The sequence below is a fragment of the Carassius carassius genome, chromosome 1, assembly GCF_963082965.1.
Source record: "Carassius carassius chromosome 1, fCarCar2.1, whole genome shotgun sequence".
Lineage (NCBI taxonomy): Eukaryota > Metazoa > Chordata > Actinopteri > Cypriniformes > Cyprinidae > Carassius > Carassius carassius.
In genome coordinates this window covers 29,149,570-29,167,481 of record NC_081755.1, presented here as the reverse complement: position 1 = coordinate 29,167,481, position 17,912 = coordinate 29,149,570, and the positions used below count along the sequence as shown (strand labels likewise).

The 17,912-nt window shown below is 37.5% G+C and overlaps 1 protein-coding gene across 1 annotated transcript in view; it reads right to left on the bottom strand.

Annotated features, from left to right (window-relative positions):
• Positions 1 to 17,912, bottom strand: part of grin2aa (glutamate receptor, ionotropic, N-methyl D-aspartate 2A, a) — a 150,274-nt gene that overhangs the window by 130,044 nt on the left and 2,318 nt on the right. The window contains exon 2 of the mRNA XM_059555133.1: positions 17,377 to 17,784. Within this exon, the coding sequence (XP_059411116.1) occupies positions 17,377 to 17,781 (405 nt within the window). The 5' untranslated portion in view covers positions 17,782 to 17,784. The remainder of the gene's footprint in view (positions 1 to 17,376; positions 17,785 to 17,912) is intronic.

The window sequence follows — 17,912 nt, the reverse complement described above, 5'->3', positions numbered from 1 at the left end:
ACTAACCAGCACAACTGTTTTCAACACTGATAATAATAAGAAATGTTTCTTAAGCAGCAAATCAGCATACCAGAATGATTTCTGAAGGATCATGTGACACTGAAGACTGGAGAAATGATGCTGAAAATTCAGCTTTGCATCACAGGAATAAATTACATTTCACAGTATATTCAAATAGAAAATTGTTATTTTAGATTTTGACAGGTAATTGGCTCAAAAACAATTGTGTCTATAGATGGGTTCCCATGAGCAAAGATGGCAGATTTCCAACTGCATACTACTAGAAATCCTAGCCAAGCGGTTGCCATTAAATAAAAGGGAATGCTAATTGAAAACGTAGGTATTCCAGGTATTTATAGACCTCCTGCGGTTGAAGCTCTCCTTGCATGAGGTCTGGCAGAATCAAGGAGCTCTTTCATCAAAAGACGAAGCTTGTCTTTTACAGAAACTCAAAACAGAGCATGACTTGTTGTGAGCATTCGACGGTGGTAGACACCTCCAAAACACGGAGAACAATCTATTCCCAGCCGTCAAATGCATCTGGAGGTGTGTTGACCTAGCACATAATTAATCTGCCAGGAACATTGGGGAATCGTGAGGGAGACGCTCACACAATCAGTGGAGGCAATCGCATTGTCTCATTGAAGAAGTAGTGAAGCATACCCACAATGAGCCAATCAGGCTCTTGAAATAAAAGAGAAACAGATGAATAATGACTCACAGCTGATGAAACAGAGCTCAGGTGACTGGATCTATCCAGCTGGAAAAAAAACATCTCCTGCTGGATGATAGTCATAACGGGTCCATTTTGGGAGCACTGCTTATAGGGCGCATGGTAGGGTAAAGTGGCGAAGACAAACAAAAATCACACGTAGGACATGCCAGGAAAAAAAAAACATTAATGGATGTAGTTACATCTGTTGAATTCAATTATCGGCTGATGAAAACAACATTCCCAGCACAAACAGTGCTTTCTCTTTATAATGACGATCAAATTAAATTGTGGAGTATGGATTTCCCAGTGGCACTGGATCGATGCCTGGTCTGGTCACCATGACAAAACCATTCAAATGTCAAATGTTTGATGGTCACACATATGCTAGCAGACAAGCAGGTCAGTACGGTCAAAGCAAAACTGCATAAACAATGAATAGAAACCCTGCGTCTGTCTTAATGTGTTTGTTTGTTCATACTGGTGGCCCTGTGCATGTACAGTATCAGCTAAAGGTTTGAACACATCTACTTTTTTTCTTCATTTTAGAACATTTGTGCAGTCATTAAACACACACACACACACACGCACACACACACACACACACATATATATATGAAGAGTTTGGTTTCTAAACGCCATTTTAAATCTGCCAAAATCAGTACTGTATTTGGTTGGTATTTAAAAGTCCATTTTTAATTTTACACAAAATGCAATATCCGCCAAGTTATTCTGTCATGTTTTCTCCCTTTCTTTCCAAACCATGACAATCACCAGCCTCCTTTCTCTGCAGAATGCAATATATCTGCTCAACCAATCACAGCACACCATTCCACACACTCTAGACAGAAATGACAGCTCTTCGAATACAATTTGAATATTTGATATCCTTAAAAATCACTCTTTTTCTGGGCTACAGCTTCTATTAAGTTTAAAAAAATCTTAAATGTAAAATTTAATCAGAAACAGAAAATTGTGTTTTTCAAAGAAAAATAAATCAATCATTCGGAAATAAACTTTCTAAATAAAACTTTCAAATTGATTATTAAATATATATTTAAATATAAAGATAAATCAAAACATTTATAATGTATATAGATAATGAATTAATTTAAATAAATAATAAATGTATTTATAGAAATAATACATGTATTTAAATATAAATTATAAATTAGTTTATTAATAATTGAGTTTTTAATGCAATATTTGCAGATGTTTAAACAAATAGGTTGTAATTCTGTTTGGTGCCACTAGTGGTGCAAAATCAAGCACATTACCTTTAAACATAAACAGAAAAAGTTTGAACAGAAACAAACAAACAAAAATAAAATCAGACAGGTGAGTCTAAATATTTGACTGCTGCTGTAAATGAGCATTTGTGTATATTGGTCTGAAACAGAAAATGCTAGCCATGCAAGCCATGCTAGACACCAAGACATTTGATGCTAGTGGGGTTGCTGTCTTGTGATATGTTGTCCAGTTGTTAAACCGCTCACCTCTGTCATATGTGTGCAAGAGACACACTCAGGCAGCCATGGTCATCAATCAAAACCCTGACTTCTCCAGTCTGCCTGTCCGTACATGCACCAATTCACATTGCAAAAAAATAAACGATGAGCCTCTGTTCAATGAGAGGCAGCAAATGTTAGTACTCTTATATCAATAAGTTCAGCCAGGCTGCAAAGCTGAGTCATTTCTGAATGCATAATGCAGCAAAGTTTCAAAGGGACCGTAAGTCGATTCTTCGCAGCAAGCTTTCTGATTACAGCCTGTAACGGGAGCAAATGAAATCCTCTGAGAGCTACAAAAACCACATTTCTTTTTGTTTACAATGAGACACACGCTCCAGATAAATCCACGCAACTGTCGTCAATGAACAAACGCAGAATGCTTAGGAGCGCACGGCACAGCAAGCTTGGCAAAAGAGAGTCGGAACAGCTTCCCACAGACGTCTTTAGACTAAACTTATCAAGCTGTTTCTACACAATGACTTAGCAATTCACTTTGTATTGCTCTTTAAACTGATAACATACATTACATTTATTTGATGGACTGTTTTATTTCAACCAGGTCCCAACGAGGTGATGTCACATCACGTCTTACAGTCTCCGTGGTTCATTTCCCTCTTAACCCAAAACCTGAAATATCCTTTAAAAAGGCACTATGAATCATTGGGAATAGTGAACATCAGAACTGGCACCGAGACATTTCGACTTGATCCACTAATGAGGGACCTCATCAATGCTTAATTGGGGTCATGCGATGGAGTACACACCAGGCCACCGTAATACATTACTAAGCAGATTTCGTAGAACAATTACTCCAAATTTCATCATACAATCTAAATGCAAAACTGAGCATTAGATCTGTTGTTCCCCTCATTCCACTTTCATCCAGTAATGTCTGCAGGTTAGAGGTGATGACAGGAGTCAGCCTGCCAGAGATAAACTCTTCTCCTCCTCCTCTTCCGAGCTTCCTCTACTTTTTTCGTCATTGTTGATGGATGCTCTGGTCTGATCACCAGTGCAGAGAGTGATTGACATGCTAGAGGCAGCGAGGAGCTAAGGAATCCAAACAGGTCCGTGTGTTGGACAAAGAGATAAGAGAGAGTGTGTTAAAAGGCACAGGGGGGTCCCCCGGGGGAAACTCGATGAGCTGCCACAGGGGAGGAGAACATCTGACAAAATCAGACAGAGAGAATGGAGATACCGGGGGAGCTGAGAATTCACTTACTGTTTTTTTAACCAAGGAGGGATTGGGACTGAAATCTATGCCAGCCTAATACAAACTATTGCTTTCTGTATTATGTAGCTAATATATCGATGTTCAGTGTACAGTAATTTGAAATGTGTGAAACTGATCATTTACGATGCAGAAGCAGTGTAATTAAAGTGTACAATAAGCAACAGATTGCTATTAAGGGAATTCTGTCATGGACCACTCCTCTGGTCATTTCCACACCTGCATGACTTTCTTTTTTATTCCATTGAACCGAAAATAAATGTCATATATACATTTATATCATGTAAAGTTACGTTACTTATTCATAATATTCTTACTTAACGTGTTGTCTTCATTTTTCAGTGTAAGTTTGTATAAATGTGTTTATTTTAAATATGAAAGCACCAATGTTAAAATGTTAACTTATGCCAATATGCTGATAATCAATTTCACATTATGGCCAATAACCGATAAATGGCTATTGTTAAATGTCTTTCCATTTTAGTCTCAATCAATTTTAATTAAAACTAAAACATCAATAAATAAAACTCAAAAAATAAAATAAAATAAAACCAATTATTTTTAAGGCTAAAACTGAAATTTGGCATTACAACATTACAATTTACAGTATCAAATTATGTGTTATTAAAGATTATCTTAAGTGAGCATTAAATTATGACATATAATCTAAATGTAAAAGGGGGGGCGGGGGGAGCATGGAAATTTAATATTAACAGATATATTGTACATCCCTCATAGTTTTGTATGACAAACATCAAAATATTTATTCACGGTTAATCATCAACTCCATTTGAAAATGAAAATCACATCAGATAAAATTTTTTTAAAAAAGAGCTTCAAGCAACAGAAGGCTTAGTATGTGATGATGACAGATTTTCAGATTAAAGCAGATGATCTCCATAAAGTAGCTACTCAACTGGACTGAATTTAGACGTCGCATTGCTCTAAGTAAACACACTAGGGCTTTTTAAACTTGAAACAGTAAGCCCTCGGTCAATCTAAACAATTCCCAAGTTATCTTGTTGCATGTTTTACACTGGGTTGACAATTAATCCTGGGTATTCATAATTCAGTGTTTCACACTGAACATTCCTACACCCTGTAAGCGCAGAGACATCAGCATGAACCTGTGACACACGGGCACAAGGCCATGACTGAATATCAGGAAGGCATTATGAACACATTTGCTGTAACCTTGAGCGCTTCATCGTCAGCCTGTGAGTCATATGTGTGTCAGACATGCATAGAAAGAGAGAGATGTATGTAAGAACATGTCATCATGACAAGGTCACGGTGGAGCTCTGCTGGATTGGAATATTTTTGTTTTATCTAACTGAAAAACTTTCTATATATACATAATTATTATATTCCAGTCCAGCAGAGCTCCATCATGTCCTCACATACATCTTCCTCAAGTCTGACACACATACAGTATGACTCACAGGCTGCCAAATGTGCTAATAACATGTCATAATGCCTTGACACTAAGCCTTGCTGATATATAAATCACCAAGCATGCATTTAAGCATAAATACAGTACAACAGTAATGTTGCGAAAAATGTCAAATAAAAATGTTTTATTTTAATACATTTTATCTGGTAAAGCTGAATTTCCAGCATCATTACTCCAGTCTTCAGTGTCACATGACGCTTCAGAAATCATTCTAATATGCTGATTAATATGCTCAAGAAACATTTATTATCATTAGTATTATTATTATAAATATAGAAAGTTGTGATGAATTGCACATTTTATATATATATATATATATATATATATATATATATATATATATATATATATATATATATATATAATGTAAAGTCATTGTCACTGTAATAAATTGAATACATTTGAATGCATTATTAATACATTTTGCATACAACGAGTGCCTCACTTTAATTTATTGCTGAATAACTGTATATATCTACTATTGGCCAATTCTGGTCTCTTCCTCTCTTTCAGGTACAATATTTTTTATGAAATTCTGTTAGCAGACATTGGATATATGGTTTTATTGAAGAAAATAATTTTTTTCTGGTTTAGCTGCACTGATCTTGTGAACAGCTCTTTACACACAGGTGCCTCATGAACAGCCATGACGAGCAGCTATTGCCTGGCTAAGGGGAATGTCACAAGGACTTTAATTAAAAAGCTTAAGTCACATTACCATAGGCAGAGATTCAGTGACGCCATTAACCTTACACGCACTTACCTCTGACACCACTCTGCCACGATTCTCCACTACACGTGCACAAAATACAGATCAAAACCGGTCCGACTGAGCTCCGACAGCTGTCTGTATGGGGTGGAACTCAGCTGGCATAGAAGATTTCACAGCTCTGCCCTTGGGCCCGCTTTCTATGCACCAAACTCCAGTAAAGACTTCAGCCCTTTGGGGCAAAACACATGTTTCAAATGGACTTCTGAGGAGTTCAATATGCACCATCCTGGCAATAATCACACACACTTTCAAGAGAAACTGTGTCATCTTTGCATCACATCTGCTATTTTGAATCTCAATTTAGACTTAAAATGGGGCATGCAGTGCCTCTTTCCCCCATAATCCAATAAATCTCCTCTGAAAATGTGATATTTTACAGTTAAGTAAAATTGGTATTTGGAAGGTAATTGGTTTTGAACCTGTGTTTGTTAAGTCCTCAGGTGCGCCTGGACTGCCGCCAGCCTGATGCTGATAATACGCCACCTGGTTAAAGTAATTTTGGCTTTTCAAAGCAACTCAACACCCACCCTTTTGATTTGCTACATGAATTGTATTTCTGAACAGACTGAGGACTCACAGACATCCAAACTTTTTTCTTAATATGGTTTAAAATGACTTCTGAGGCCAAACTGATGGCCATTTTAATAATTTTTCATTCACTACAGTGTATTACAGTGAATCAATTATTGCCCGCATTAGAGATTTTCTTACAGATTATGTGAATATTTATTATGTTGATATGGGATATACATCATTAAAGGACATAACAGTTAATCAAAAATGACATTCTGTCATAATTTACTCACTTCAACCTGTATGAGTTATTTTCTTGTGAAACATTATAATTTCAATAATAAATCAATTTGAAAATAGATCATTTAATAACACTGTTAAATGTAATATTTATTATGTAATATATACATTTTTCATGCTCTGCATTGTAATAGTGTGATTAGGGCTGGGCGACATATCTAACGATATGATCATGCGCACCTAGTCAGTAAATCCCGTTCCGTGATTACCGCTAAATCGCCATCACCTACGCAATATCGCGTTTGTTATCGAAGGCAATTCATCTTGGATAAATGAACGCGATATTGCGTAGCTTGTCAGTTATCTACGGCTCTGTCTAATAAATGCGCTCCATTTAAAAGCAGGTGATGGCGATTTAGCTGTAATCACGGAACCGGATTTACTGACTACAGTAGGTGCGCATGATCATATCGTTAGATATATCGCCCAGCCCTAGGTGTGATGCCTAAATTCATTTTTAGCATTTAAAATGATTTATATTTGTCTTGTTTATTATTATTTATCTAGTTTTCTCTAAGGTGACTTAAGAATGAATAATTAGTTGTTGTTGTTTTTTTTTTCTGGGTGGTCCAAATATATCTTTCTATAACATGTGAACATACATAGTCCAGGCTGTATGTACAGTGGATTTTTCAGTTATTTGACCTACATTGAGGTAAATCTCAAGTGTGAGGCTCATCTCACTGTAATGTGGGAAGCCGTTATTTATCAGCCACATAATCAGTCTTTTCAGCTACAATTAAAAAGCTGCTTCTTTCAAATGTAGCATCGTATAATATTTCTTATGATTGCCGAACACTGTCACTCAACCGATGAAGTAAACTCTTTGACATTTCCCCTCAATGTTCCGTACATCATCAAGGCCAGTTTATAAACCAGAACGCCTTTCCTTTCTAAGGAGTGCTGTCACGACTCACTCATGCTCCCGTGCTGAAAGCTTTTGGTTTTTGATGCACACAAAAACCAGTCAAGGTTTCAGAAACAAGAATCTCATCGAATCTAAACCAAACTCTGATGTTTATCCCCTACATCCCTGACAACTAAGCACAACTATGTACATTTAAATCAGCAAATAGCACTAGTTCAAGACCTCGACTGCTGCCTCCAGCATAACAAAAATGCGTTTCCCTTCACCTCCTGAGATTAGCGACCTAACTGTGGAAGTCTCTGGAGCTCTGAAAGTCCACTGCCTCATTTGTCAAAGCTGACCCTGAAAAACTCAGCTGTTTTGTCATTTATCTTTGCTACCTTTGGACCTATTTTAAGGCATGTCCACGTATTGAGGATGACGGAACATGGAGAAGAAGTAGAACAAAAACTAGTTTACTCTCAAGGCATAAGACAATTTTAGAAAAGATCATGGGTTCAGGAGAAAAAAATAATAAGACCTATGCACAGTGATGGTCACTGTCCCAAACTGACCTTTTTATGTACATATATATTACATGGTGAATTCAGAATTATTAAGCACAGCGAACCTCCCGTTGAGCACAAAATGGGTCAATATCTTGCTATCGATTATGGTGTCAAGTCTCTGTTAATCAATTATCAAATCAAAATCCTCAAGTACACACTTTTGTAATACATTTGCAATAATGCTGTTTGGATAACCTCTATTAAATTTAGCCTCTAGTGCCTGAAGAAAATGCAGCTCAATGTGAAAAAGGTTTGCTTATGATGCTTAACAGCCTCAGGAATGAAATGCTTTCTGTCCACGGTTATTTTGTGCCGTCCTATCTAGTTTGAAATGTTACCTTGAATGGTTCTCTATAAACAATTTAGCAAAGCCACTATAGGTTTGGTTCAGTACACTATGTATATATGAGTGTTCTTTGAATAAGTGAACCTATTCCAGACTCCAGAGCAGGTTCAACATCCATATCATTAATAGCCTGAGCTCTGCAGAGAGAGAACAATGCCACTCAGTGCCGTTCCTTCATCTACCCAGGGGTACGTCTTCAATCTTCCACAAGACTATATCTTGCTTTTGTGAGCAGTTAACAATCTTGTAACTTCGGCTTGGCTATTGTACATAGAAAGTGTTTCTAATGAATGTGTGGAGCACAAAGAAAAACATATTTAATTAATGGCATCCACTTCCATTTTCTGTCATTGAACACACTTGACTGCCTCTGACAAGGAATTGTACCAATACGAAGAAGTGTATTCTGATGTAATTGCATGAGCACTGCAGTGAATCTCTCATCTGGCCTTGGCTGAGGACAAGCAAGTCCAGAAGAATGCTTTATTCATGTTGCAGTCGCATGAAACCCATACAGCATAATGCGAAGATGCAGTTCCCTCTGCCTAAAATACAGTATCAGGTACTAAAAAGATTGATGCAAAGCATGCACTTTTTTTTGGCACTCGGTAATGGGGAAGTCTGAATGCTTGTCGGACTCGGTTTGGAAGCATTTCAGTCTCTGCTTCAGGACTTGGATGATTATTATTTTACTTTTGCACTACAATAGTGACAATACTATCATGATCATTAAAGGGACAGTTCAGTCAAAACAGAAAATTCTGTTGTCATTTGCTTACCCCCAAGTCATTCAAAACCTGTGTGACCTTATTTTCTCAGTGAACAAAAAACGGCACTTGACAACGACAGTGAATGAGAACTAGGGAAGTCAAGCACCTAAATTACAAAAAATACACCATAAAATTAGTTCATACATCTAATGCTCTATTTTCCAGGTCTCCTGAAGTCATACAACAGTTTTGTGTATGAAACAGACTGAAATTGAAGACATTGAAATTGAAGACATATTTAAAGGTACAATTTGTAAGATATTTGCAGTAAAATATCCAAAAACCACTAGGCTAGTGTTATATATTTTGTCCAGCTGATTACTAACAATATCTCTAATGTTTTCAGCTACTTGTAAATCATGAGAAAATTCCCATTCTGAACAGTGACACGACGCAGTGCAGTCGCCTGTCAATGACGTTAGTTACCCTTTGTTACCGCCTTTACTGACGTAGAAACAACATGACAACAGTGTCGTGGACAAATGCGGAAGTAGCTTCACGACAAACTTCAACTAGAAAGAGATGCCCATCTCGCTTGTGTTTTACTCGACAGGTGAGTTGTTTTGATTCGTATTTTTAAGAAAACGTATGCTATTATAACGATCAACAAGATTAGTATTATGGGGCATACACGCCAAACGCGGGGCATCGAGTCTTTAGACCCGCGCGAGGACGCGTCTGATCCATAGTCTGATCGCATCTTTGCATCCATTAAATCCATGATTTATCTTTCCATCTGATTGATGGCCGTCAGTGGTTGGGTAGAAGACAACACATCCCATCATTCCACACTCCTTCTTAGCGTCATCAAACCACGCAATTGTTATTGTTTTGGTACTGCGTCCTCTCGTGGCAGGTCCTACAACCTCTACCTTTAATGAAAGTCTTGGTATCTGCCCAAGCTCTCCTCGACATATTCAAGTCCAATTTGTGAATGAATAGGTCCTTTGTGTCTGAAACTTTTTGATGAAATGTTGATCTAAAACTGGTCTAAAACAGGTCCAAAAGATTTGTTCACAAATGTAACTGATCTGGTCACAGCTATAAACAGCTTCACAAGATTGCCATTGAATCTGAGAAGGAAACAAATCAAATTGAATACAATTAGGCTTCAAGAGACTTACTGTATAAAAATGTTTATAAATATATATATATATACAGTACAGACCAAAAGTTTGGACACACCTTCTCATTCAAAGAGTTTTCTTTATTTTCATGACTATGAAAATTGTAGAGTCACACTGAAGGGATCAAGGGCTATTTGACCAAGAAGGAGAGTGATGGGGTGCTGCAACAGATGACCTGGCCTCCACAGTCACCGGACCTGAACCCAGTCGAGATGGTTTAGGGGTGAGCTGGACCGCAGACAGAAGGCAAAAGGGCCAACAAGTGCTAAGCATCTCTCGGGGAAATCCTTCAAGACTGTTGGAAGACCATTTCAGGTGACTACTTCTTGAAGCTCATCAAGAGAATGCCAAGAATGTGCAAAGCAGTAATCAAAGCAAAAGGTGGCTACTTTGAAGAACCTAGAATATTACATATTTTCAGTTGTTTCACACTTTTTTGTTATGTATTTAATTCCATATATAATTCCACATGTGTTAATTCATAGTTTTGATGCCTTCAGTGTGAATCTACAATTTTCATAGTCATGAAAATAAAGAAAACTCTTTGAATGAGGTGTGTCCCATTCATTTTAACTACATGGAAATGAGCAAGGATACAATTATTTAAAATGTATATTTTGTGTTCCATAGAAGAAAGAAAATCACAAGGGTTGGAATTGATTGATCGCATCCAAACTAAAAGTTTTTGTTTACATAATATATGTGTATGCTCTGTATATTTATTATTTATATATAAATAAAAACACATGCATCTATATTTTTAAGAAAAATATGTTATGTTTATATATTAAATTCAGTAATATTATTTTCAAAACATATACTGTTTATATGTGTATTTTATATATACATAATAAATGTACACAGTACACATACATACATAATGTAAAAAAAAACTTTTATTTTTAATGTGATTTATCTTTTGACAGCACTAGAATGAAATGCATTTACAGTAGAGTGTAACCAGTTTAAAGCAATAGAGTAAAGCAGTCAAATTAACATTGTGTGTCCTTAACCTGGCCAAACAAGAACACCGCAGCAGCCAGAAAAGCATCTGCCTCATGCCTCACCCTTCACAGCTGCACTGACCTGTCTTTAATTAATAAGCCTAGCTTCATAACGCAGTGAATTCATTGTCATTTTCAAGCCTGCCCTGTACCTCCAGCCTGTCTTACATAAGATTACAGTTTGGCTGTTAAGGTCTGCTGTTAGCAAGTGGCCCAATGTGTGATTACACACTCCAATGGATTTATTCTTACATAAGAGTAGCTGTGGGGTCAATCTCTCAGCTAGAACTTTGTTGTCTTATAAATGTCAGAGGCTTAATTTACCTCATAACTGATGGTAAATAATTAGCAGTATTTAACGAATAAAACAACAGATGCCAGGCCTTTGACCCTAGATTGCTTTGGTGCAAACGACCTTGTCTTCATAGCATACTTCATTAATATTTACATCGGCACATCTGAACTGCAGCGTTTCCAGGAGTCAATGGCACATTTCCGGCCCAGAGTGCAGCTTGCTGCTGCTTGGGAATCCTTCAGGTGCAGGACTACAGCAAACTTGTTTGCTCTTATATACCTTAACATATAAATAGAATCATTCTTAAATCAGATATCACAATGAGAGCTTAAGCACAACAAATGATTCTAATTTTTAATAACAATTTAGTTCCTGAACAATCCCCATTTGCCATTAATTGGTCAAACAGACAGTCACATCCCAAATCTCATGCCATTCGTTGACCCAATGTTGCTGCATCAACCCACAAATCACTTACTAATTGCATTCTCTGCAGCTTGCTGATAAAAGAGGAAGTACTTTCAATACTGGAAAAATTTTGATCGGTAACAGTTGATAAATTAAACTTTTCCCAAAACCTGTCGGGAGTAGGGCCTCCATTCAAAATGTGTAACAAACACTCTTCTTGTTCGGGCTTCAGTTGGCAAATGGCGGGAATATTCTCCACAACAGAGCGAATAGCATCCCGTGTCTCCATGTCCGCTGTTGTTTTCGATTTCTCAAACCTAAACTACAATCTTAAATACGGCACTTAGCGTCTACGTCATGGCTCTCGGCCCGCCCTCTGTTCGTTGATTGGCTGGCTGGTTTGGAGCTGGAAGAAAACTAGGAGATAGGTCGCTATCTCAGACTGAGTACAGAAGCAAACTGAAATTGAGTGGAAGTACGAAGTCTGACGTAGTCATGCTAAGTGAATACATCTCTATTTCTCAAATATTATATTAGTTGAAGTAATGAACACTTAAAAATAAAGGAGCTTCGAAAGGTTCTTCAAGCGATGCCATAGAAGAACCATTTTTGTTTCCACAAAGAACCATTCAGTCAAAGGTTCTTTAAAGAACAATCTCTTTCTTATGGAACCATTTAGACAAAAAGGTTTTTCTATGGCATCGTGAAGCACCTTTATTTTGAAGATTCGTTCCAAATAACAACTGTTTATGCCTCCAGGATGGAATAAATGAAAACGTGGCATTAATCTATGAAACTGTAGCTAATTGTTTTTCCATTCATTTCAATTCAGCCAAGTGCTTCCTGGCTGATTTTATATGGTTTAATTTGCAACAAAAAACCCGTTTGGACTTATATTATTGCCAGACTGAGGCCTGTGAGCATCAAAATTAGCTCTACAATTACTTTTAATGGCAAAAGAAGAATTAAATGCTGAATTTTTAATGGACTGTTAACCCACTATTCCTGCGCACTGACCTTCCATGCAACATAAACAGACCATAAACTGACTGGAATCACGAGCTATATAGAATTCAACTCAATACAAAGAGATCTGCTCAAAGATTTAGAAATTAACATGTGGAGCAGAAATGGAAAATGTTTTTTTTTTTTGAGAAAAGGGTCTTCTTCAGTTATATGTTCAGAGGTGCTTGCAAATGACAATTTGAAACCAGTGAAACACACTCAGTACACAGCAAATAATATGGAATGATGTTTGCACATTTATATTACTTTAGGCTCACAAAAGAGCGGGGACGGATTAATGCCCGGGCCTACCGGGAATGTGCCCGGGGCACTAGACCAGAGAGGGTCCCACCGAAATACTGCTCCTCCAGGAATGCGATTTCAAACGTGCCCCCTTAGGATTTTAACCAAAGTGGATTTTGTATGCAGCTTCTAAAAGACCAAAAATGGCTGAATAATATATTTGATACGATTACAACGTTCACAGCATCAGCTGCCAAATTCAAATATGAGTTCGTGCTTTGGCTGGTTCAGAGCCAGTGTCTTTACAGTCCTGCTCATTATAACCAATCACACAGGATTCTGACACCCGTATCTACTACAAGTTAAAAAATTGGTTTGATGCATAGGCTACTTAATAGATTACACTAATATTAGGCTATTTTTCCCATAGCCCTGGGAAATATAATCTATAAAGGTGCAAAATGTATTTACTTATATAAGAATCATCATATATTATTATATAGTTTCGAATAAAAAAAGAATGAAATTTCAACCGAGGGGGGCCTTTAATCGGTGGGGGGAGGGGGTTGGGGGGGTTGACGAATGTCCTAAAAGGTTGAAAATCCCTGTTCTACACTGATAATAATCTGACGCTGATTTGATGCTAATTATAATAAAATAATGAGTACCAAATCAGCATATTAGTATGATTTCTGAAGGATCATGTGAGACTGAAGACTGGAATAATGACTGCTGAAAAATCTGCTTTGCCATCACAGGAATAAATTACAATAGGTGAGGTTGTGTAAAAGCCTTTCTTTACAGATGGTTTTTAGCAGATATTATGCAAATTACTACCTAAGGGACATTGCTGAGACCCAATGTGAGAAATCCTTGAAATCTCCTGTGAGTGTACCCTTAAGCAATCAGGCATATAGCTAAATTCTCAATTTGCTCTTCATACAATCTCACTGCAGTGTAAGAGAAACAACTGAGATTTTAAAGAGATCTCATTGTGATTTTCCTGTGGGAAAGTGCTTCCTTTCATCATTACTCTCCAGCACCGCTGTGCAAAGCCTTATTGCCTTGGAAATAGCGGTTAGCTAATTAAATTCTTTCTCTTTCTGTCCTGTCCATGGGAGCCAGGCACACAAGAAAGCACAACTATAATCAAGAGAGTGTCGTAATGCTTGTCCCACGGACATTTGCTGTGATCTGATGAGTTCCACACCCTTTGTTCAAGCCACCAACTCTGTGATGGTGGTAAAGAATGATAATAGGTAGCCATGTTTAACTCCTCTAAGGTAACAGCTAGAGACAATATGCTGGACACCAAACATCTGTGTGAGATTTAAAACACATAGAGGTATCTCATCTACAACTGTGCCTTTTCAGATGGGGACAGATGTGCATGTCTCTCAACATTAGTTATGCCATAGTACAGCTTAGAAGAGGCTCAGGGGATCAGGACATTAGCATTTGAGGAGATATTTGCAATCGCTGCTATGTTGCTCTACAATATTGCAATTATTTTCTTCAGGACGGTGGCTCAAAATCATTTCAGATGAATACAACTGGGGCATTTGCATATTGTGAGGCTACATTTTCACCATAGCTGAAATCACAATTAAAGAGAACAGTAATGAACACAATGAGGATACACAAAAGCATCTATGTCGGGAGAATGATACCACTTTGTTCCCACTAGTATAAGTGGAAGAGCAATATGGCGGCCTTGAAAAAAGACATCACAATGGCCTCATTGTTGTTAATTAATCATTTAATTGAAAATCTCCACCCTTTGGTGGTTCCCTCATCTACAGCAACAGCAGGTTATTAGTTGTAAGATGGCAGCAAGTTAATTACATTTCATAATTTGCATGTTCATAAATGCTCTCTTATTAGTGAACAGTAAACATAAGTGCTGCACTTGTTCACAGCATGTCTTCGTTAATTAATTTTCATACAAACAACATAAAGCATTCAATGCATATGATTAACGGCACCCAACTCAAAACCCAAAACTATTATAAGGACTTTGGCAAATTGTTACAATTAGGTTTGTTTAAACGTTTCTTGGTTAACATCAAAAGGTTGATTAGTATGGCCCAATTGGCCCCTGCTGGTAGATAGGGGAGACAGCACTTGAAGGCTATTGGGGGTTGTATCTCATCCAAAAGAGAACATAATGATTTGCAGTCTCCCTAAACACCATGTCCATGAAAATCTTACATGCCTTGAATGAAGGCACAATAAGAATAATGGTATCTGCTCAGAACAAAACAATTCACCAACATGTTTGTGTCAGAAAATTCACGGCAAAACATTATTCACTCTCAAACCATTCTGGGTCTACAAATAACTTTTCAGTGTCAAGTTCTTAGAAAAACCTTTTTTTTCATAGTGTGAAGAACAATTAAAAATCTAAAGAACCTTTTTCATCTATAAAACCTTTTGTCTTTTATGGCAAAGTCCAAAGGCTCTTCATGGCATATTGAAGTAGTTCTTTAAAAGCCACGTGTAATTAGCAAAGTTTAAAACCCTTGTTTTAGTACAATGGTTGACAGACAGGTGAGAACACATCAGGTCAGATTATTAATGTTTACAAAAGAAATGTGTTCACATTCATTTTCGACTACCTCTGAAAGTGTGTTGAATCATCTGAAAGGATATTTATACCAGTGTCAAAGATATCAAAGACCTCAGTCTGAACCACAGTGTGCATATACTGAATCTACTGGGAATCTATTAGGAGTATATAAATGGATAAGCACTTCAGAATTTCTATATCCACACTGGAAAGACAGATCACTGCATTTCCCTGTCAGTGACAGAGGAGAGAAAGAACTAAATTGCCTAAATGGCCATCTCCATTGTATGTTGCCTCTCTTGGCATATGCGTATATTAAATGACAATCATGTGTCTAAAATCAATTGCTTCAGGCTGAAGACATATGGAAAAGCAACCTAAAAACATCAATAAGACAGACAGTTGATCTTTGGATGTAAGTAGCAGTGAGCGTGCCTGTGCATTGGCCACATTCAGTGGGAGGCAGCACTTTAGAAATAAAACAAAGGATCCCTTGACACATGCCAATGATCCCTGTGTTTATTGGACTCAAATCCTGCTGCATGGGCCCTAAATGAAGTGAGACCTGCCCGGCGGCCCAACATTAATTACCACATGTATGTTTTGTTGTCTCCTGTAGAATGAAAAAGCCATGAGCTACCAATAATTTCACCTAGTCTCTCCAATTTAACCAATAAAGGCAAGAATCAAATCACACGACAATATAAAAATACAACATTTAGGGCATTTAAAAAGCACACAAATTATAAATAAGGCATATCTGAAGAGAGATAATAGGGATTCCTTAATGCTACCAAGTCGTAGATGTACTGTATGTAAACAATGCAGAGTTCACACAAACATGTCACTGGTAGTACATACTCACAGTATACATTTTAAAAATGTAGGCATGTGATGTATTCTTCAACAAAAGAAGACACGAAGGTCCCCGTGAGTTAAAACAGTGCAGCCATTTATCTCCTTAAGGATCAACACAAGAGTGCTGTAGAATGATTTAATGTACCGCTGAAGAAGATCTCCTGAGAGATATTTCTAAGCTTTCAGAAATGTTGCTTCATTTGATACAGCGACATCCTGAGATGAAAAGCAAGTAAACATATTTAAATTGCAGCGAGTGCTCATGAGAAACAGGATTATTATATAAACCCAATGCAAGTCTGCAACAAGATTTTATAGTGAGTGGGGATTCCAATGCGCGGTTAGTGGTCGGTAATGAAAATGGAACGACTCAGCAGAGTGGCAAATTATCACCTCTCTAAATTTACCTTCTTAAATTGTTCCATAAACTGATCTCAGATCTGATTTTGTGTTTGTTAAGTAAATAAGTAAATGTTGCATAATGACAGATGTGATTGAAATTATGATGGTTCAATATAAAGAGATATTTGTTATCGCGTTCAGTAAAGTGATTACTCCAGCTTTTTTGTGATGTTTGTGACGTGAAATAACTCCATATGGTAATTTGTCAGGAGAAAAGTCAAGGCACGATTGCATGTTGCACTAATGACATTATTTTTCATCATTGTCATTACCAAACCACATTAGGAGTGCACATTTTTACCCACTGAACTCATTTTGTGATCTCAATAATATTTCAAGCTCATCTTCCGCTCCAGATTTGGGGTAAACAAATTTGGAAAGCACTTTTGTATTCAATAATGTACCCTGCTCTAGGTGAGTTGATGCTGTCTACCGACTGACCTTATCCGCCATGATCATGGATGAGCCGCCATGGATCCCCAGAATAGGTATCAAAGTTTGAGAGGAAATAAAATCCAAAATCTGGGCGATGGCTTCCTGGTCCGTGCCGTCCCCAAACACAACCCCATGGATTTTAGTCCCGGACATGAGATCGCACACATGGGTAATGATGCTTTTGGGATCTGTTTCATTCACCAGCAGGGTCGCCACATTGACGTCAATGGGATCATCTTTGCTCCATAGAGCCCGTATATCTCTATCGGAGATGTAGCGTGTTTGACCCAGGATCACGGCAATGTTCAGTATAGGCACTTTCTCTGCCGCATGTGAGACATTGATGAGGGTAAGGACAGCTGGAAGAGTCAGAAGAACCAACCTGGAAAACCCCATAGTGTTCGACTTCATTCCCTGCAGATCAAAAGCACACACATAATACAGGCTGTTTGTGATATAATGCATTTAGAGGTTTACAAAATATACTTCAAGGAGTTTCTGCTCAAAGAGGAAACTCAATATGACTTCAAATAGTTCAATCT